The 21,845-nt window shown below is 42.8% G+C and overlaps 1 protein-coding gene across 2 annotated transcripts in view; it reads left to right on the top strand.

Moving 5' to 3' along the window:
* LOC125461399 (enhancer of filamentation 1-like) overlaps positions 1-21,845 on the top strand; it is a 126,507-nt gene that overhangs the window by 23,238 nt on the left and 81,424 nt on the right. The window contains exon 1 of one of the 2 annotated variants that reach the window (XM_048550128.2): positions 19,049-19,275. The exons of the other annotated variant lie outside the window; for it this stretch is intronic. Within the exon in view, the coding sequence (XP_048406085.1) occupies positions 19,180-19,275 (96 nt within the window). The 5' untranslated portion in view covers positions 19,049-19,179. Of the gene's footprint in view, positions 1-19,048; positions 19,276-21,845 lie in introns of those variants that run through there. 2 annotated transcript variants of the gene reach the window in all.

Below are 21,845 nucleotides of genomic sequence, written 5' to 3'. Positions count from 1 at the left end.
TCCCTGGATATAGAGGTTTTCCTGAGTTCCTCCTTTGATATATTAGTGACCACCAGCTATTCTTTTCTTTATGTTTTCATGTGTTATGCGTTTCTTTGGTAAGTCTAGCACTTCAGAGTCCACCACATTGCTGTGTGGAATCACATGTAGGCCAGACAACTTATGGATGGCAGATTCCCTTCCCTTTAAACAATTAGTGAACCAGGTTGAGTTTTGTGACAATCGTCAATCATTTCATGATCAGTGTTGTTGAGGTTAGCTTTATAACTCCAGATGTATTAGTTGAATTTAAATATCACCAGCTGCTGTAGTGGGATTTGAACTCATATTCCAGTATGAGCTTTGGGATTAACATCCAGTAGCACACACACTACATCATCATCTCCAGTGTTTATGGCCTGTACATCTGCTCTCACAAGTGGAGTGTCTTTGCTACAGGGATTTAATAAAATTCTTAAATAATCTTGAAGACTTCTATCAGGTCACCCCTTAGCCTTTTCTACATAATAGTTCCCATCTATCAAATCTACTTGTCTGTTATCACTCAAATAAATCTTTGTTTACAATTTTCTCTGGTGCTTCAATTTGTTTTTATAAATGGAGATCTGAACTCTTCTCAGAACCTTAGTGTGGTACAACAAAGGTTCTGTACAAGTTTAACTTCCCTGCTTTTCAATTCTAAACTTCTAGAAATGAATGACCACACCGATTTGTTTTTTATTTAATGGCCTTGTTAACCTGTGTCAATACTTTTAGGGATCTGTCATCTGTAGCCCTAGATCTCTTTAAGTGTTCGCTGAGGTATAAAAATAGTTTGCATGGAGTATGTAATCTCCTTATCCTTCCGAACAAAAATGATCCCTTTACAATTATCTATGTTGAAGTTTGTTTACAAGTTCATTCTGCGTCTTCTTAATGCCTTCTTACAGATTTAGATTTAGATGTTTTATCATTAAGTGTACTCAAGAACAGAAATACAAGAGTACTGTGAAAAGTGTACAATGTCGCCACTCATAATGCCATCTCAGATATAGAGTTACCTGTGTACAAAAACATAGCTACAAAGAAAGAAACAAAATTAAATATTAAACATTACAAACTATTGTAGTGTAAGCAGAAAAAGAAATAAAGTAATAGTTAACATTAGTATTAACTGGAAAAACAAAGAAATAAAGTTGAAATTTCAACTGAGGTAGTAAGAACTGCTGATGCTGGAGTAAGAGATAACATGGTGTGGAGCTAGAAGAACACAAAAGGCCAAGCAGGATCAGAGGAGCAGGAAAGTTGACGTTTCAGGTTGGAACCCTTCTTCAGAAAAAGGGTGCCGATCTGAAACGTCAGCTTTCCTGCTCCTCTGATGCTGTCTGGCCTGTTGTGTTCCTCCAGCTCCACATTATGACATTTCAGCAATCTTGTTTGAGTGCTTAGCCAAGCTGGGGCCCCCCAGTCTCTCTCTGGGAGACTTCAGCTGTCTGTTCTTGCTGCTGACAGCACCAATACCAGGAGGTCCCTCCCTCACCATGTTGGGCTCGACTCCGAACAACAGTGTCTGTGCTCCGGATGCAACTAAGCCATGTTGCTCTCACTGCTTCTGCTGCCGCTGAAGCTGCCACCTCTGATCTCCTGTTGCTGCCTCCAGAAACATGCTTGGGCTGGCCTGTCACCAATGCCTCACTGAAGCAAAATGATTTAAAATATAAATGGAAAAAGAAAAAATAAAGCAAAAGTAAAAAGAAGAAAAGAAAGAAAAGCAGTAGGACTCCAACAATTTAGGAGCTCGAATGCAGTGCTGCTACACTGCTACCATCTTGACTTATATTTTGTCATAGTCCAACCAATTTCCTAATTTAAGTGCTATCTGCAAATTTGAAATCATACTTCCAAACCCTGAGTCCAAATCATTCATGAACTACATTGGTCCTGGTAAGGACCAGGCCCCTGATCCTTGTGAAACAGCATTTACATTAATTGTCCATCTCAGTAACTACCTTCAGGGCATTCTCTGTTTTCTGTTTTGTAGCCAGCTTCTACCTATTCTGCTATTTATCCTTGATTCCACACTTACACATGAATACCTTATCGAAAATATTTTTGGAATACTAAGTATGTCATATCGACAGGATTACCCTAGTCTACCCTTTCTGTTACTTCATAAAATAATTTAATCAGGTCATTAAGAATGAGCTTCCTTTTTGGAGTATATATCTATCTATGTAACAGTGCCTCTGCTACTTGTTCCCTTATTTTTGTTATGACTGGTCCCTGGGCAAGTTTTCCCACATTGTTGTAGTCCAGATATGAAACCATATTCATTTAAGCTCCTTGGATGAGGAGCAATGATTTAGCTCCTCTCTTTTTTTCACCAACTATCACAGTTAGAACATGGTTAATTTAAAAAGGATTCCTTACCTTTCTCCTAGATCAAAAGTTTAACGATATTTAAATGGTCATTGGATAAACATATGGATAATAGTGAATAGTGTACATAGAACATAGAACATAGAACATTACAGCACAGTACAGGCCCTTCGGCCCTCGATGTTGTGCCGACCTGTCATACCAATCTCAAGCCCATCTAACCTACACTATTCCATGTACGTCCATATGCTTGTCCAATGATGACTTAAATGTACCTAAAGTTGGCGAATCTACTACCGTTGCAGGCAAAGCATTCCATACCTTTACTACTCTCTGAGTAAAGAAACTACCTCTGACATCTGTCCTATATCTATCACCCCTCAATTTAAAGCTGTGCCCTCTCGTGCTCGCCGTCACCATCCTAGGAAAAGGGCTCTCCCTATCCACCCTATCTAACCCTCTGATTATTTTATATGTTTCAATTAAGTCACCTCTCAACCTTCTTCTCTCTAATGAAAACAGCCTCAAGTCCCTCAGCCTTTCCTCGTAAGACCTTAGGTGGGCTTCAGTTTGGTTTCGCCGGTCAGCGCAACATCGAGGGCCGAAGGGCCTGTACTGCGCCTGTACTGTACTGTGTTCTATGTTCTATGTTCTACGTTCTAAAAGAATTTATGTTTTAAAAGAAACCAAAGTGTCTGGGTTTCTTTGAATTAGCTGAAGTTATTATCACTTGTGAGAATAAAAGTGCAGGATGCATACATCCGGATTACAGAGAAGAGACGAGTCCAAATAATGAAAAAAGTTACAAACAATCAGTCCCTGAGTTGTTCATAAAGAGTAGATAGAAGAACACTGCAGCTTTTACACAGGATGATGCTGATACTATTGCAATTGTTAGTTGAACAGTCAAGATTGAGATTCTTGGCTTTGCAGCTTCATGGAAATCCTTTTGTCCTTTTTTTTGATTATGGTTAGCTGGCAGAACTCAGAAAGACAGAGAAAGAGATTTTCTCCTTCCTTGACCTGTAGTGCAGAAGCATTTAATAGCTGGTTTCAAAGCTGTGATCTTCATAACGCACTAATCCGTGCTTAATCATGTCAAGTCACTACTGCACACTGTCCAGGGTTAAAGCTCTCCTTTGACTCCATATCCTTGGAAGGCTAAATTCAAAATGCCTGCAGGAGATATGCCCTGTTGAGAATGTTGAAGAGCTAGCCGCTCATTATCTCATCCTTCTTAACCTTTCCTTGACTCCTGACTGATGTAACATTCCAGAATTCCTCTTTACACAGCTAATGTTTTTACTTCTGCAGTTATCCTTTGGTTGCAACTCCTTTAAAAAAACATAATGCAATTAAATATTCAGTATGCCCACAGGTGATGGTCCATGATCATATCATATCTTCTACACAAGAGTCAAATGATATTCTTTCTCATTTCATTAAAAAGAAAGAGAAAAATATAAATAAGAAAAGACATATTTACGTACATGCTAATTCCTGGTGGCTTGGTCACCTATATCTCTTCAGTTCTAACTAAGTCTTTCTAGATTCTAGACAGAAGGTCTGCAATCACTTTTGATTTCCTGGCAATTTAGGTGACTGTTAGCTGGTACAGTTGAAGGGACAAACCCCAACAGAATAACCCATAATTATGGGTCTTAAGCAATTCCACAAATTGTCAGCTTAGATTGGAGCCTCTTTGTATCCATTTCAGACATGTAATTCAAAATGTTTGGCAGCTTGTAATATATACAGGGTTTCCTGCTGTACTATGGAATACCATTACTGAGGCTTGTTCCATTTTTTGGAAAGTATCTGACCGGTCTGTCTTTCCCAGATTCATCCTCCAGAACAAGGACAGCCTCTACCCTGATGTTGCTCACATAGATAGCCCCTTCAAATGGTTGATCAAAGTTTCGAGCTCCAAGCTTGGGCTCATTTATTAAAATAGCCTTCAGCTTTTCAAAAGCTGTTTGGAGTTTCTCAGTCTATTTTACCTTTGTTTTATTTCCATAGGAGGTCTGTCAGCAGTGTAGCTGCTGGCCTGAACTTTGAGACTAACTTTCGGTAGATCCTACACATTCCCAAAAATCTCACAATTTCCCATTTTGTTGTGAGAAACAGGAACAAGTGCTACTCCTTCTGCCTTTGAAGCCCTGGGAAATACTCATCCTTGACCCATTGCATGTCTTGGATGGTCACATGGGCCTTAGCAAACTCACTCTTTGTGAGATTGGCCATTAGGGTGGCTGACTGTAATTGCAGGAAGAGAGATACCAGGTATTCTAAGAGTGCTGCACACAAGGTGGTTGATGAGGTACAGTTCGGTATGCAGTTAGATAAACCTGCCACCAGCTGGTACATCAGCCTTTGAAAGGTGACTGTGATATTTCAGGATTGCCATGGCATGGTTCAATATTGATACAACTCTTACGGAGTTTTGGAAGCAAAGATTTCCTCCATCTGGGCAGATAAGGGAACCTCCAAGTATTTGCCTATCCCTTTGATGCAAACATCTAGTCAAAGTATGGGGTTAGAGTTCAATTGGGTCATTGCATTAACTTTTCAGTCATTAGTGCCTTGGGATGCCATCTGACTTGGGAACAAGCACAACCGGGAAGCTCCAGCTAGTGCTGTGCTGGGCCCCTTTAGTCTGTCCTCTAGTCTGTATTTAATCATCTCCCAATCCTGCATCAGGTTTTACTGGGCCTGGCCAATAGTGATGTTTCTTTATGGGAAGGGCCCATCCAATTGATGCAAATCTAGGATGGTATAGTTGGGCTTATCTCTGCACAAGCCCTTAACTGCAGGCAGCAGCCACATAAGGTTCCAAACTGAGGTGGATGAAGTTTGTTCGTATTTCTGTATTGGTTACTCAAGGTTCAATGTGGGCCGCACTCGTGTCACTCTCCAATTCATCCATGCTACTGCCCTTGACATCTAGCTCAGTACCAGTTGGACAGACCATTAGCTACTTAACAGCCCAAGTCTGGTTGAATAAAGGTCATTCTCAGATTTTATCTCGACGAAGTATGGATCCAGATTTTGAACAATCTCAGTTCCGATTTAGATGATGAAATCCTTCCACTGCTTGGAATGTTGCTTTTTGGTTTTGGTTTCTTTCCAACTTTCTGTGCTCTCCTGGAACCGGCATCCCTCCTCTATTTTCCTTTGCCAGCCATTCTTCATACTTAAGGGTGGACAAAGAAACATCAAAAGGGATCACAGCCACATCTGATCCTCTTCCCACTCCATAATCCTGACAAATCTTTGGGAACTTTTATCAGCTGCCTTCCACTGATTGCTATACTCCTGTCAGCTAACAGGAATGTGGCTTTGCTGCCCAATATCTGTAGCTAGTCTGGGGGTTGAATAAAGTCCTTGTATTGTATAATGGTTTACTGCCATCGCATGATGTCTTTGACATTAAAAAACGGTGGGATGAAGGCTTGATCAAATTGTTGCCCTGGCCAAGAAATATTAATCATAGTTATCAATGATGAAAATCATTAAGGATGCAATAGCCAAGATAAACAGCAGGCAGACAGTAACTTCAAAACCTAAATGTGCCTTCGGAGTTTTGGGAAAAGTAATTTTTTATACCGTGGTTTACAATGAAACAGATAGTTTAAATAAGACAGGACATGCTCTGTAGCTTTTGATTGAGTTACACAACCACTCAATGGGCCAGAGCTAACGTTTCTCTGCTCGTCATTTGGTTGAGGAGAGGTCACGCTGAATCTAAGGTATGAAATGTCCGGCTCTGCATCAACAACAATTACATCATTGATGGTGGATGGAGGAGCACTGACCAGCCAACAGCTCCCCCCACATACCTCCAACCCCACCACAGCGGACTCAACTGAAGCCCCTGAGTGGGCAATTAATTCCCATTTGAGGGCCTTATCCAACCATTGTCAGGACTTAACTGTGCTTCCCTCCACTCACAAGATGTAATCCCCCTCTCAGGCTCCCTTCCCCCCACCATCTTTTGGCCACTCACCTCATGTCTCCACGTGCTTACTCCCCTCCTTGCTATCCCATCTTGACCACATTTTACTCACTTCAGGCATCCAGTGATAATCCCAGATGAAGGCCGTGGTGTCCCAATAAGAAAACCAGGAAAAAATGTGACGAATGGATACTGGTCCAACTCATCTAGCCTCATCATTGTTCCGGGCTGATCATTCATTTCCAAATATTAATGTTTTCTTTCCTGGTTTCTCTCCTCCTGTGGCCACTGCTCCTAGTGGCACTGTGAACCACTGGTTTCCAATTGGCCAACAGTTTTCTGAAGTGGGATATCTCGTTCCTGAGGGGTCCAAATCCAGGCTGCTGTCTAATAAATGATTAATTGAATCTTAAATGACTGACTGGTATGTGTTCTTCATCTTGGTTCCATTTCCCCTCCTCCCCACAATCAACGATTTAGCAGGGTGTGGGTTTGTGAAGGCTGATGGGGGATGAACAGAGACTCGTAAACACCAGCCCATTGGGAAAAGAAATGTTGCCTCCATTTTCTTGCCAATCACCTTGGATCCTTGCCCTTTTTGTCATTCAACAGCAGAATCAGGTCTGCTTCTATATTCCATCTAAAGCCTACATGGTTTTAAGCACCTCTTATAAAATCTGCTCCTAGCATTGTCTGTTCTAAGAAGAACAACCCCAGTTTCTGCCATTCTTCCTTTGCCATCAGGGAAGGATTAGTTTCAGTACCTACCTCCTTCGCTTCCACTGAATGGATGATGTTAATAGAGTTGCTTAGCCTCCCTTACTGCCCAGAAGTCTCTCAGAATGAACGGTAAATTGTTTGGCCACTCTCTGTGAGCATTCTGAGATAGAGTTGGTGGAGAAATGCTTTTCCTTCTTTCTCACATTGGCCAACAGGACACCAGCAGTTCCACCATGTAGTAGCTGCATGGTAAAACCACAGAGTGGGTTGAGGAGGTTCTGAAACCCAGACTAAACAGTGGCTAGAGATAATGGGAACTGCAGATGCTGGAGAATCCAAGATAACAAAGTGTGAAGCTGGATGAACACAGCAGGCCAAGCAGCATCTCAGGAGCACTGCCCTTATTGAAAGATTGGCAGTCAGGTGATGAAAGGCAGGAGCGATAAAATGTTCTCAAGTGTGGACTAGACAGACCTGTAGACTCTCAGCTTTGGGGAATAGCTATGGAAATGGATTTCAGCTCAGGCCTGTGTCAATGATAATAGAAGATATGAGGTTAGGCTCTAACTCTGTCAGTGCATGTTTCCCAGTAAAGCTGCACCAGCACAGTGATAAGGAAGAGGAGATGTTGTCCTCAGTGACATCGCAGCCTGGCTGTTGCTGAATATTGTAAATAGTTCCTTTGAAACACGTTTGCTCAGGGTTACCACCCCTTCAGGTTAGGCCTGGAGTTCCAAGAAATGGAATGTGAATTTCCAAAGTTGCAAGTAACCTGGGAGAAAGGTCGTTAGAGGTTTAGAGATGCAGAACAGGTCGGACTTGAACCCTGAAGTAGAGGTGCTACTATTGCACCACGTGAAACATGAGTCAATATTTTTTCAGTAGTAAAACCACCACTAAATCACAGCGTCACTAATTTAAAATGACAGACTATACACACGACCCACCAGGGGCTGTGCAACAACAACAAAAGGAGGCAGCAGGAGGAGATCAGAGGTTCACCTGCACATCTGCCAATGTGGTATACTGCATCCACTGTACCCGGTGCGGCTTCCTCTACATTGGGGAAACCAAGCGGAGGCTTGGGGACCGCTTTGCAGAACACCTCCGCTCAGTTCGCAACAAACAACTGCACCTCCCAGTCGCAAACCATTTCCACTCCCCCTCCCGTTCTTTAGATGACATGTCCATCATGGGCCTCCTGCAGTGCCACAATGATGCCACCCGAAGGTTGCAGGAACAGCAACTCATATTCCGCCTGGGAACCCTGCAGCCTAATGGTATCATTGATAAGGTTCCCCATGGTAGGCTCATTCAGAAGGTCAGGAGGAATGGGATACAGGGGAACTTAGCTGCTTGGATACAGAATTGGCTGGCCAACAGAAGACAGCGAGTGGTAGTAGAAGGAAAATATTCTGCCTGGAAGTCAGTGGTGAGTGGAGTTCCACAGGGCTCTGTCCTTGGGCCTCTACTGTTTGTAATTTTTATTAATGACTTGGACGAGGGGATTGAAGGATGGGTCAGCAAGTTTGCAGACGACACAAAGGTCGGAGGTGTCGTTGACAGTGTAGAGGGCTGTTGTAGGCTGCGGCGGGACATTGACAGGATGCAGAGATGGGCTGAGAGGTGGCAGATGGAGTTCAACCTGGATAAATACGAGGTGATGCATTTTGGAAGGTCGAATTTGAAAGCTGAGTACAGGATTAAGGATAGGATTCTTGGCAGCGTGGAGGAACAGAGGGATCTTGGTGTGCAGATACATAGATCCCTTAAAATGGCCAACCAAGTGGACAGGGTTGTTAAGAAAGCATATGGTGTTTTGGCTTTCATTAGCAGGGGGATTGAGTTTAAGAGTCGTGAGATCTTGTTGCAGCTCTATAAAACTTTGGTTAGACCGCACTTGGAATACTGCGTCCAGTTCTGGGCGCCCTATTATAGGAAAGATGTGGATGCTTTGGAGAGGGTTCAGAGGAGGTTTACCAAGATGCTGCCTGGACTGGAGGGCGTATCTTATGAAGAGAGGTTGACTGAGCTCGGACTTTTTTCATTGGAGGAAAGGAGGAGGAGAGGGGACCTAATTGAGGTATACAAGATAATGAGAGGCATAGATAGAGTTGATAGCCAGAGACTATTTCCCAGGGCAGAAATGGCTAGCACGAGGGGTCATAGTTTTAAGCTGGTTGGAGGAAAGTATAGAGGGGATGTCAGAGGCGGGTTCTTTACACAGAGAGTTGTGAGAGCATGGAATGCGTTGCCAGCAGCAGTTGTGGAAGCAAGGTCATTGGGGACATTTAAGAGACTGCTGGACATGCATATGGTCACAGAAATTTGAGGGTGCATACATGAGGATCAATGGTCGGCACAACATCGTGGGCTGAAGGGCCTGTTCTGTGCTGTACTGTTCTATGTTCTATGTTCTAAGTTCTGTCAATGTGGACTTTACAAGAATCAAAATCTCCCCTTCCCCCACCGCATCCCAAAACCAGCCCAGATCGTCCCCTCCCCCCACTGCACCACACAACCAGCCCAGCTCTTCCCCTCCACCCACTGCATCCCAAAACCAGTCCAGCCTGTCTCTGCCTCCCTAACCTGTTCTTCCTCTCACCCATCCCTTCCTCCCACCCTAAGCCACACTTCCATCTCCTACCTACTGACCTCATCCCACCTCCTTGACCTGTCCGTCTTCCCTGGACTGACCTATCCCCTCCCTACCTCCCCACCTATACTCTCCTCTCCACCTATCTTCTTTTCTCTCCATCTTCGGTCCACCTCCCCCTCTCTCCCTATTTATTCCAGTTCCCTCTCCCCATCCCCCTCTCTGATGAAGGGTCTAGGCCCCAAACGTCAGCTTTTGTGCTCCTGAGATGCTGCTGGGCCTGCTGTGTTCATCCAGCCTCACATTTTATTATATCGGAGATCAGACTTGGTTGTGTCAGTGGCAGCAAACACTCAGTTTTTTCCCAAGGCTCCAAGCCGAGGCTTGGCCTACTTGCAACTTTGGAAATTCATATTCCATTTCTTGGACCTTCAGGCCTATCCTGAAGGGACCCTGAGCAAATGTGTTTAAAAGGAACTAGTTACAATATTCAGCAGCAGCCAGGCTGCCATGTCACTGAGGAGAACATTTCCTCTTCCTTATCACTGTGCTGGGTGCCTGTACGGAGATAAGACTGGAATAAAACATTAATAGCTGGATGTTTCTCATTCTTTTTGGCTTTGTTTCCTTGTTTTTAGCTTTTTTAAAATTCTGGTTTTGTAATCTAGTGTGTAACCAAGGTAACGCTCGTTACATTGATGGAGGCAAGATGGAGGCTTGTGTTCCAACAGCAGCTCAGCAAGGGGGACTCAAACCTGGTCACCAGGCCCTTGACAGAGAACTTAATAAGAAAGACCAAAAAGTTGGACACTTTCTTTATTTCTTCATTTTTCTGCCTTTATATTGTGCGTTTTGGTTCATTTTTCAGTGCTTTAAGATGGCGCTGGAGAGTGGCAAAGCTATATAACACATTTCACTTGAATTTATAACAAGATTCAGTGACAATAATTAAATCACGTACAAAGAGAAGGGTGAGCAAAGAGGGAGAGGATTAAATCAAAATGGAATTGAAAGGGGAAATATATACTTGTAAGATAATAAAATGTGAGGCTGGATGAACACAGCAGGCCAAGCAGCATCTCAGGAGCACAAGTGCTCTCCTGAGATGCTGCTTGGCCTGCTGTGTTCATCCAGCCTCACATTTTATTATCTTGGAATTCTCCAGCATCTGCAGTTCCCATTATCTCATATATACTTGTAACCCTGCATTGCCCACCTCACTGTAAAAGCTTTGAGGGCCCTAGTGGACACTGAATGCACCCATCTGTAAAGACATCTGGGCGCAAATGTAGCTGCAGAAGAAGGGCAAGTAGTCACAGAGAACACATATTCTGCCGGTGATAATGCCCTTCCCCTAAGCATCCTAACAATATAATTAACATTCCATTCACAATGGTAACTGCTTCCTTAAGGGAGGAGGTTTTATCTTGTTGATTTAAATTTGTTTATAGGCATTTTTACATTGTAGAGCAACTGGGTTTTGGTGTATCCTAAAATATGAAGGTCCTCAGATTCCAGGATTGAATGCAAGTCACTCTAGCGGGGATGCTAAAGATTCAGTTTTACTCATGTGAATGGAGAGGGTATCTGGTGTGAAAAATGGGCCGGAGGGGCAAAAGAGACAATCACTCCTGAAACAAGTTAAAGATGCAGATGTCAGCCATTACTCAGTTTGTAGCACTCTCACGTCTACGTCAGAAGATTGTATATTCAAAGTCATTCCAGAGATACCACTCCATTGCATATCAATGCTTTATGGAATGCTGCACTGTCAGAGGCAAAAACATTTGGGTGAGATGTTGAACTGAGGCCATGTTTCTCAAAGATCTCCCCAGTATCCTGACCGATATTTGTCACTCCACCAACATCGCGAAAGAAGAAATTAATTTCTGTTTGTGGGACTTTGCTGTACACAATTCCGCTGTTGTAGTGTTACGCATTGCAACAGTAGCTGTATTTCAAACAAAAATTCTTAATTGTCTGTAAAGTGCTTTGGGGGGCAAACCTGAAATTCTGAAATGAACTGTATAAATTCAGATTATTCTTTGTCTCTATGTGATGTAATTTTATTCTCAAGGAAGACTGAGAACTCTTTGAGAGACTGAATTTGTCTTGAAATGCAAAATAATAATGGTACTGCTGCATTGTTACACATATCTGAGAAGCCACATTAAAATGTGTATAAGTTGCCATAAGCTGATGCAGTTCTAATTACATAAATTATGAAAAGAAATAAATCGTACAAAGTTAGGAGAAATTTCATTTTTTGTTCCATCCAACGCTTCTTGGTTTCCGAAGTGGCTACAGGACACCACCATACTCTGCAGCTGCCAGGGATGTCTCTGAGGAGGCAATACTAAGGAGGAAGCATGCTGAAACAGCCCTGACCGCCATTGACTGGACCCAGAATGCCACTTCTGCCAAAGCAGCCTCATTGTCGCCAATACTGAAGCCACTGCCATAGCCCCAACTCTCAAAAACCGGGCCACATCTCAACTCCTGGGAATCGAAAGATTGTCTTCCGAGAACTGAGAGATCATTCACTACACTGCCATTGCAGACACCTCCAAAACATCAGAGGACAAGAACAGACCCCAATCCATCGACAACTGGAACAGTTGCTCAAGCCACGGCCGCCATGGCCATGAGGAATGAACTGAACCCGTCACTGAACATCTCTCTGCCCCCTATCTCCATCGCCGCACTGCAGAAAAAGGGGAAGCTGAATTTTATTCAAAAGTTAAATGAAGAAAAATAAAACAAAGAAAGAAGGATGGGGTCAGCCATGTGAGAGGGAATGGGTAGGCTGGGAGCACAAACACCTCCTACCCTGCAGCCTCCGCCATACTGAAGCACTCTTTCAAGTAATTCTGCAGTAGACCATGTGAGGTAACAAAAATAATCAGTTAGTTGGCTGTCTGGGGAAATCAGTCGGTCCAGTTTCAGGCCTTCACCCACATTGATGAACTGCCTTTATAATACAGCTAAAATGGCTGTAGTGAAACCAGAGATTTGCCCACAGGCTGTAATAAGGCAGTGTTGAGGTTTCAGGAAAACTACAGCATTGGTTCAGGGCAGAATCAATCTGTGGTTCATGCTGGGGCTGATTCCTGTTCCTGTTTTTGTGAGCTCACATTATAAATCCAAAGCACTTTTGGATCGCTCTTGAAGTGACCACTTAGAAAAAGCGCAGCCAGTTGTGCACAGCATGATTCCACAAGCAAGCAGTTAATTTGCTGAGACAGACTGCAGTCTGGGAGAGCTCTCTGCTTCTTCTTCATCTGGTGTCACAGGCTCTGCGCCCGACAAACGTACCACCTGAAAAAGGGAGTTGAAATTAAATGATTCAAAATTAGTTTTAGCTTTTGAAATCCATACTTCTGACAATATCTTGATAGCGCAGTTGGACGAGCAAATGTCCACTTATTCTACGTTCAAATAAAAGTTTAAATAAGATCTAAATACACTATTTTTAAAATGCATTAAATGCCCAGAAAAAATTTGTGAATTGCTAACTACCAGTCAGAGCCACTCCCAACTTTATAAAAACTGAAAAAAACTGCAGATGCTGTAAATCAGAAACAAAAACAGAAGTTGCTGGGAAAGGTCAGCAGGTCTGGCAGCATCTGTGGAGAGAAATCAGGGTTAATGTTTTGAGTCTGATGACCCTTCCTCAGAACAGGTTCTGAGCTGCCTTCTTGAACTGCTGCAATCCATGTGGTCTGGGTGCACCCAGTCCTATTAAGGTGCATTTTCCAGGATTTTGATTCAGTGACATTGAGGGAACGGTAATATTTTTTCCAAGTCTTGGAATGTTTGTAGACTGGAGGGGAACTTGTAGGTAATGCTATTCCCATGTATCTGCTACCCTTCTTCTTGGTATAGAGGTCATGGGTTCGGAAGGTGCTATCTGAAGAAATTTCACATTTTAAATAAAACTCCATCTTGAATCATGAAATGAGGTTATTATTGTATGAGGTCTCCAAGTGTAGCCTCCTGTCCAAAAAAAAGGAAAGAACTGGAATATGAAAGAAAACTAATCAGGAATATAAAAAAAACATATAGTTAAATGATTACTGCAGGTAAAACAGAGTAGCTAAATTAGCATCGGCCATTAGAGGAAAAGATTGGAGTGTTAATAATGGGGAACAAGAAATGGCTGAGACTTTGAACAAATACTTCCTATCTTTCTTCGCCATAGAACGTACAAAAGGCAAATAGTAGACCAGCAAGGTACAAAAAAGAGGGAGAGTCCTAAAACAACCGCGATCATGGAGAAGATAGAGAGTGGCACAATAGCACAGTGGTTAGCGCTGCTGCATCACAGCACCAGGGATTTGGGGTCAATTCTCAGGTGACTGTCTGTGTGGAGTTTCCAAGTTCTCCCAGCGCCTGTGTGGGTTTCCTCTGGCTACTGTGGTTTCCTCCACTGTCCAAAGACATGCAGGTTAGGTGGGTTGGCTATGCTAAATTGCCCACAGTGTCCAGGGATGTGCAGGCTAGGTGCATTGGCTTTGGAAAATGCAGGATTGTAGGGGAGGGTGTGAGTCATGGTGGGATGCTCTTCAGAGAGTCGGTGTGGTCTTGATGGGCTGAGTGGACTGTCTCCACATTGTAGGGATTCTATGATTAATCTGCACCATTACTTCAAACTGGTTTCAGAATATTTCTTGTACTGTGATAAATGTGTATTACACATTATTATCATTTTTTGAAATTTTGATTTTTGACATGATTCTATCATACCAAAAGATGCTGGGAAAGCTAGAGGCTTACGTGACCCTTGGCCTGATTGCCTGCATGCTAAGTCTGAAAAGAAGTGACTGCAGAGAGACTGGATCCGTTAGTTGCAATTTTTCAAACTTCCTGATTTCTGGCAAGGTCCCATTGGTGTGGATCAAGGATCTGCAAATTAATAGGAAACAGGGAGTCAGAATAAATGAGTCATTTTCAACTTGGCAAACTGTAACCAGTAGAGCGCTACAGGGTTCAGCGCTGAGGCTTCAATTATTAATGATCTATGGAAATGACTTGGATGAAGGGGCAGATTGTACTGAAGCCAAATTTGCTGACGATACAAAAATAGGTAGGTATGCAACTTGTGAAGAATATATAAAGAGTCTGCAAAAGGATATAGATGCGTTAATTGAATGAGAAAACAGTAATTGCAGATAGAACATAATGTAGGCAATTACAAAGTTGGCCACTTTGCCAGGAATTATAGAATCATAGAATCCCTACAGTGTGGAAGCAGGCCAATTGGCCCATCAAATCCATACATTCCCCTCCCTTCCAAAGAGTATCCCAACCAGACACAACCTCCTGTCCTATCCCTGTAATGCTGCAGTTTCCATGGCTAACAAGCATGGACACTATGGGCAATTTTCTGTGGCCAATCCACCTAACCTGTACACCTTTAGACTGTAGGAGGAAACTGGGGCACCAGAAGGAAACCCACCCAGGAGGAATAAAAAAAACCACAATGTAATTTAAAATAGATAAACTACCGAACACTGTTGCATGGAAGGATCTAAATGACCTTGTGTATGAATCACAAAAACATGGAACGCAGAAGCAGCAAGTAATTAAAGAGATGAATGGAATGCTGGTTGTTATTGCAGGGAGGATGGAGAATAAAAGTAGGGAGGTCTTGCTATAAATGTACAAAACTTTGATGAAACTACACTAGGAAGACGATGTCCAGGTCATTGTAATCTTGGTTTGGGCCATTAACTTTTAAAAATAAATTCAAAATTCCAGTTGAAAACCAAAAAGATTTCAAAAGATTCTATGTGTAACAAACAACCTAAAAGTACTGCTGATGAAACATTATTGTTGACGACAGTTTATTCTTTAAACCACGCAACAGAACTTTCCTTTTTTGCTGTTAACACATACATGAACCCACTTCACAGGAAACTTTACACTGTGCATCAAGTAGTCATTCAATTTTCCTACACCAGGTCCAAAGCAGTGGTTAGCATAGCAGCAGCATCACAGCATCAGGGATGTGGGTTCAATTCTTAGGTGACTGTCTGTGTGGACTTTGCATACATTCCCCTCCCCTCCAAAGAGTATCCCAACCAGACACAACCTCCTGTCCTATCCCTGTAATACTGCAGTTTCCATGGCTGTGTCTGTGTGAATTTCGTCTAGGTGATCCTACACCTTAGCTCCTGAGGTGTTTTTTTATGTTCCTCTCCTTTCCCAGTTTTGTAACTTTTAACCTCAGAACTGTCTTTCACAATGAGGAGATTTCCTGGCTATTCTCCTGTGGAGCAAGTAGGCTAATCTTCCTGCTTCCTTTAAACCTTCATGAATTTGAACTTTTCAGTTCATGTTTATGCTTTTACTTGCATTGCTGCACGGTGAACTATAGATGCCCTCAGCCATTAGCTTCTCTCCCTTTTTGTCCTGGACCCTGGTAAACTAATCTGTCTATGAGTATCACGAATACCTTGAGGAAAGCCTGTAACATGATTTCACTATGGCTTCCTAAAAACTCCCCTCTCAAAGCCCATTCCGTGGCAATGTGAATAACATGGGCCCTATATCCAAGTAGAAATGCTGATTAGCTAATTTTAGACCTTAGCTTTATTCTATCAGGGAAGTAAATGGACAATTCAAAGCATAACTGTTTACACCCTAATAGTGTCAATATTTTCACCTTTGGACATTAGCCATTTAACCTTTGGAAGCACAGTTGTTGCTGTCATTGTTCCTTAGTATGAGCACTTTACACTAACAAAACAATATCTGTCCCTCTCATCTTTATATCAGGAAGGTCACCAAGGCATGCCTAAGCAGGCTTCATTTTGCCCTAAATCAAAGACACAATCCAAAAATGAATGAATGTTGTAGATGTAAATTTGCCACAATTTCGGTCTCCTACTCAAGGTCAGATTGACTTGCATTGGAAGGAGTACACCGCAGATTCACAAAGCTGACTCCTGGGATGAGACGATTGTCTTATGGGAAAAGGCTACACAGATTGGGCCTGAGAGTTTAGAAGAATGAGAAGGAATGTTCTTGAAACATATAAGATTCTGAGGTCGCTTGACAGAGTGGATGCTGAGAAGATGTTTCCCTGATGCAAAGTCAAGAACTGGGGGCACAATTTAAAAACAAGGGATCTCCCACTTAAGATGGAGACGAGCATATTTTTTTCTTTTGTTAGTCTTTGGAATTCTAGTCCACAGGGAACAGTGGAGCCCACGTTGTTGAATACACTTAATTCTAAGCTGTACAGCGTTTTGATGATGAGGGAGTCGAGACAGGCAAGAGAGTGGAACTAAGGTGAAAATCAAATTAGCTTGATCTTATTCAATAGGACAGCAGTTTGACGGGCTAAATGGCCTCTTTGTGCCCTGTCTCTCATGATTGTGCGCCTCATGGTAAAAAGGGTAAATTCTGAACCAGACTCATCATGTATATGGGTCATCAGGCTCTGAACAGCAGGGGAGAGACAATCAATAAGTGTTTATAAATACCACCTGGAAAGGCACATGGATTAAATCACAAAATCAGGATGGAATCTGAAATCCTCATGGTTTGTGTAAAAGGACATTAGCTGCCGGTGAAGTGTTGAGCGAGTGGCAGAACACAAGTTGTTTCAGATCACTTACCCTCCTCATCCCTATGAAAAAGCTACTCACAAAGACAAGGGATACAAATGTAACTGAGTAAATATGGGGAGCTGGTTCATGGTTGCTGCTCTCAAGAAACTGATCAATGCAGCACCGTAAAATCACTGAACTCCCAGCTAATTATTCCCTCCCAGTTACTAGTGCCATGCTTTAGGAAGAGGGTAGTTTTGATGATCACCTGAGAGGGTAACTGGTAAAATCCAGGATCCACGCTGGAAACAAGTCAAGTCCTTCCCTTGTTGGTTGCTCCCAATCCACCAGAGATTGCCAATGTAGACAATGTCTAATGTCAGCAGTTTCTGGCACTCTACTAGAATTAGGGAAGACATATATGGAACCCAGACCTCTAACTCCTGAACTACTCTTCAACGCAATAATGAATGAGGGGCAGAAGTGCCAAAGATGCTGTCTCATGGCTGATATGCAAAACTGGGGCCATATCTCACCTCTCACATGGACATTAATGACCTCATAGGATCACTTAGAAGAACAGTTAGAGGAGTTATCCCATGTCCTGGTCTCTGAATTTATTATTCAATCAATATTCCAACAAATAATCACCAAAATATCAAACAGGGAATTCAAGAGGAACTTCTTTATCCAAAAGCAGTGTAAATACGGGGAACTCAATATCACAAGATGAATAGATGTTAGATACAGTGGAGAAAGAAATAATGGTTTATGAGGAACAACATCAGTATAAATATCAGCATGAACTGAATGTTCCACACTTTATTTTATTTGCTCAAGGAATTTGGGCATCTCTGGCCATTATTACCCAAGCTTAATTTCCTAGAAGGCTGTTAAGAGTCAGCGACATTGCTTCAGGCCTGGAGTCACACGTAGACCAGACTGGGTAAGGATGGCAGATTCCCTTCCGTAGATTGAACCAGAAGCAACAACTGCTCTTAATTCCAGAAAATTATTGAATTCAAATATCACCATCTTTCCTGGTGGGATTCGTACCCATGACCCCAGAACATTGATGTCGTGTTCTCACTACTATCCCAGTGACATCAACGCTGCCCCCACTGTATATCATATATAATTCTATCGAAATAGTTTATCTGTACATAATGTCATTTTTTAGATTCTGCAAAGATGTGAAGAACTCAGAGCATTAGCAAAGGGAATGTGCCTTTGCCACGAATTCAGAAGACTAATTTGAAAGTTAGAACATCAGTTTGGGGATAAAGAATGAACTTGCATTGATATTGTTTCTTTCATGGTCCCATTTCCTAATGTGCTTTGTAGCCTTTGAGCTAGAGTAATGAAAGAAGTGCGGCAGCCAACTTGCACACAGCAAAATCTAAGAAACGAGATGAGGATTGGACTCCTGTTGCGATGCTACCCATTGCCAAATAGCACACCAATGATCACTGTCCAGGCTCATCCTTGATGAGTGACAACTGGAGTGATGAACCCAGCAGGCAAGTGCTGACTTTGAAATGGTAGCTCTCCAACATTCAAGGGAAGGAAACAAAGCCAGAATTCTAAATAGTGCACAGAATTGAGACAAAAGAGTGAGATGTACAGCAACATGAATTCAGTATTCAGTGGGGACAGCCTCCCACAGCATTCCCTATGACAGATGCCATTACTCTGTGTGTTTGTGTGTGTGTTCCCGCTGGCATCTTATATATCTGAATGTAATGACTCTCAGGCCCCTCATCTGCATGTGGCTTTACACTGAGCCAATTGGAATATCAGCTGTGTTTTCTTATGGAAATAAGCCTATTGAGACTCTATGGAAGTAAAAGCCAGTCACTCATTGTGAGGTCAGCGGTGAAAAGAGCAAAGAGGCACTTACTCACGATAACTTCCAAGAAACAATCACCCTACAATAACCAAGAAAGAAAAGGAGAATCTGGGGGGCAAGAAATGTTCAATTTTCAATAAGCTAGATGCATTGCTTTGCCCCGTTCTCTGACTGGATATGTTCTTTGGTGCAACACCATGGACTGGGGAACATGAGCTGGAGATGGAAAATGAAGTTCACAGTGAGTATTTCTCTCCTGCCCCTCTTGTGCTAGAAATGGCTTAGCAGTAGTATTTCCCGTTTGATATGAGCAGTGTAATTAGCCCCAGTAAAATGCTGAGACACGTTGCTTCCCTCTGTGTGTCAAATTTGCATTGGACGGTTGGTAATCTTAGATAAAGTCTTATTCCTCAAGCATGCAAACTAGGTGATTTTTAACCTCTGAGCTGCGTTACTCTATCCTGGCCAGGGTAAGAGCGATGAGATAAAATTACGACAGTGTTAGAGATCCTGCCTTTCAGATGCGATGTTAAACTGAGGCCCATTTCTCTGTTGGTTATGAACAATCCCGCACCATTATTTCGAGGGAAATTCTCCCCAGTATTCTCGCTGATTATTATCCCTCAGCTGCCAATGTTAAAACAGGCCATCTGTGTTGTTGGGGTTTGCTGTGTGTAAATCAGCTGCTGCATTTCCTACTTTACTCGTCTGACTGTAAAATGCAGTGGGATGTCCCGAGGTTGAAGAAGGTGCTATATAAATTCAAATCTTTGCACTTGAACGTGGTGTTCAGTGATGTTTTGGTGTTTTGGAGAGGAACACCAGGTGGGTTTCTTGTTCCAGATCTGATAATGTCTGCTCGAACGTGGGCTTCACAGGGAGAAAAACAGAAATTGCCGGAAAAGTTCAGGTCCGGCAACACCTTTGGAAGAGAATTCGGAGTTAACATTACGGTTCCGGTGATGCTTCCTCAAAACTGGACCCAGCTGTACCCTGCACGTGTTTCTCAGCCCACTCTGCAGGATATTTTTTTTTTGCTGGGTTTTCCCTGGGGATATGTTGTCTTCCTCTAACACAAGACTGCACAGCTGGGCGCAAAGGCTGCATGAAGTGCCCATGTCACTGTACCCACCACGGCTGCTCTGTGGCTCAGAGACCATGCACTAGACGCCTACTCGGTAGACAAGTTCCGAGTTCAATACCCAATTTGTACCGATTTAGCTAATCACTGGTTAACAACTTTAACCCTTGTCTTGGCCGCCCTGGATTCCAGAAGGGAGGATGTAGCAGAGTTTCTGCTCTTGCCCAGTCAGCCCTTCTGGAAATACTTGAGGCTGGATATGAAGTCAAGGTCTGACATTATACTGTTACGGCTCAATTCGAGGCTGGAGCTCAGATGTGCAGGTTATGGGTACTGGAATGAACAGACAAATTTAGCAGCTTCATGAGAGCTGGGCAGGAAGGTTTCTTTTGTTCTAAAATTTGCTAATTTTTTGCAGGTCAGCATACACTTAATAGAGCTTTAACCAGATTGTCATTCCAGTGCAATAGAGAAGAAGCTGTAATTTTGACACGGAATATTTTTCTGATAAGTTAGATGTAAAATGAAGAAAACCCATGCCGTTCTTCCACTAATCTGGCTGATACTTATCACTCAAGTGACTTCACTACAACATCAGATCACCATCGCATTGCTGTTGTGGAATCTTACTGTGTACAAGATAGCTGCTGTATTTCCTTGCAGTGCAACTCCGAAGGTGAATCATTAGTTGTGAAATGGTTTGGGACATTTTGAGCTCATGAATGGCGCTACATAAATGTAACCCTTTCTTTTCTTTATGGGTCCAGCTTAGAAGCAGTAGTTCCAGGAAGTGTTTACTCAACCTGTTGACATCAGGCCGCTACAAGAACTGTGCAAAACATGATGTTCAGATGTTGTTACTGTGAAGCTTTGAGTGGTGTAATAAGCAGACTTCTGGGAAGTTAAATCGTTCGTCTTCACGTTGAATCATGCCGAGTGTGGTGGTGATAGGCCAGATTTGAGGCTGTGTTTCCTATTCTGTGGTGAATGTAATCATCAATTCCAGTACTTCAGGGCAATGTATCAATAAAGGATGCAATAATGACACACTATATTGCTTAAGGATGTTGCCGTGAATGGAGGGTTTGAGTTATGAAAGTAGGCTGGATAGGCTGGGTCTTTTATCACTGGAGGCTGAGGGATGACCTTCTAGAAGAGTATAAAATCATGATGAGCACGGACAGGGTCAATAGGACCTTTTCCCTAGGGTGGGAGAGTTCAAAACAAGAGGGCACACTTTTAAGGTGAGAGGAGAAAGATTTACAAAGGACATGAGGGGCAATGTGTGTGGTTTGTGTGTGGAATGAACTGCCAGAGAGAGTGGTGGGTGCATGTTTAAAAGACAGTTGGATAAGTTCATGGATAGGAAATGTTTGCAGGGACATGGGCCAGTTGCAGGCTGGTGGGACTCGTTCAGTTTGGGAGCATGGTTGTCATGGACTGGTTGCACCAAAGGTTCTGTTTCCGTGCTGTATGATTCAATGACTATAACACAAGTTGGCTCTTATGGTCCTTTCTGAAGATGATGCGGTGAGAGGTATCAGAGTGCTTTTTAGATCAGGGGATTGATTGCTGACTGAGCCGTTCCATTGCCTGCTACTGGACTGAAGCCTCCCATTAGCTGCAACCTACAGGAGTGTGGTTGATCCACTGCCAGTGTGCCCCTTGAACAAAACTGGCAGACAACAACAAAACAGGAGAGTGGCTCACCAAGTCCAGCGTCCTGAGAC

Source organism: Stegostoma tigrinum, chromosome 19 (assembly GCF_030684315.1).
Source record: "Stegostoma tigrinum isolate sSteTig4 chromosome 19, sSteTig4.hap1, whole genome shotgun sequence".
Lineage (NCBI taxonomy): Eukaryota > Metazoa > Chordata > Chondrichthyes > Orectolobiformes > Stegostomatidae > Stegostoma > Stegostoma tigrinum.
This window is presented reverse-complemented; position numbering and strand designations above follow the sequence as displayed.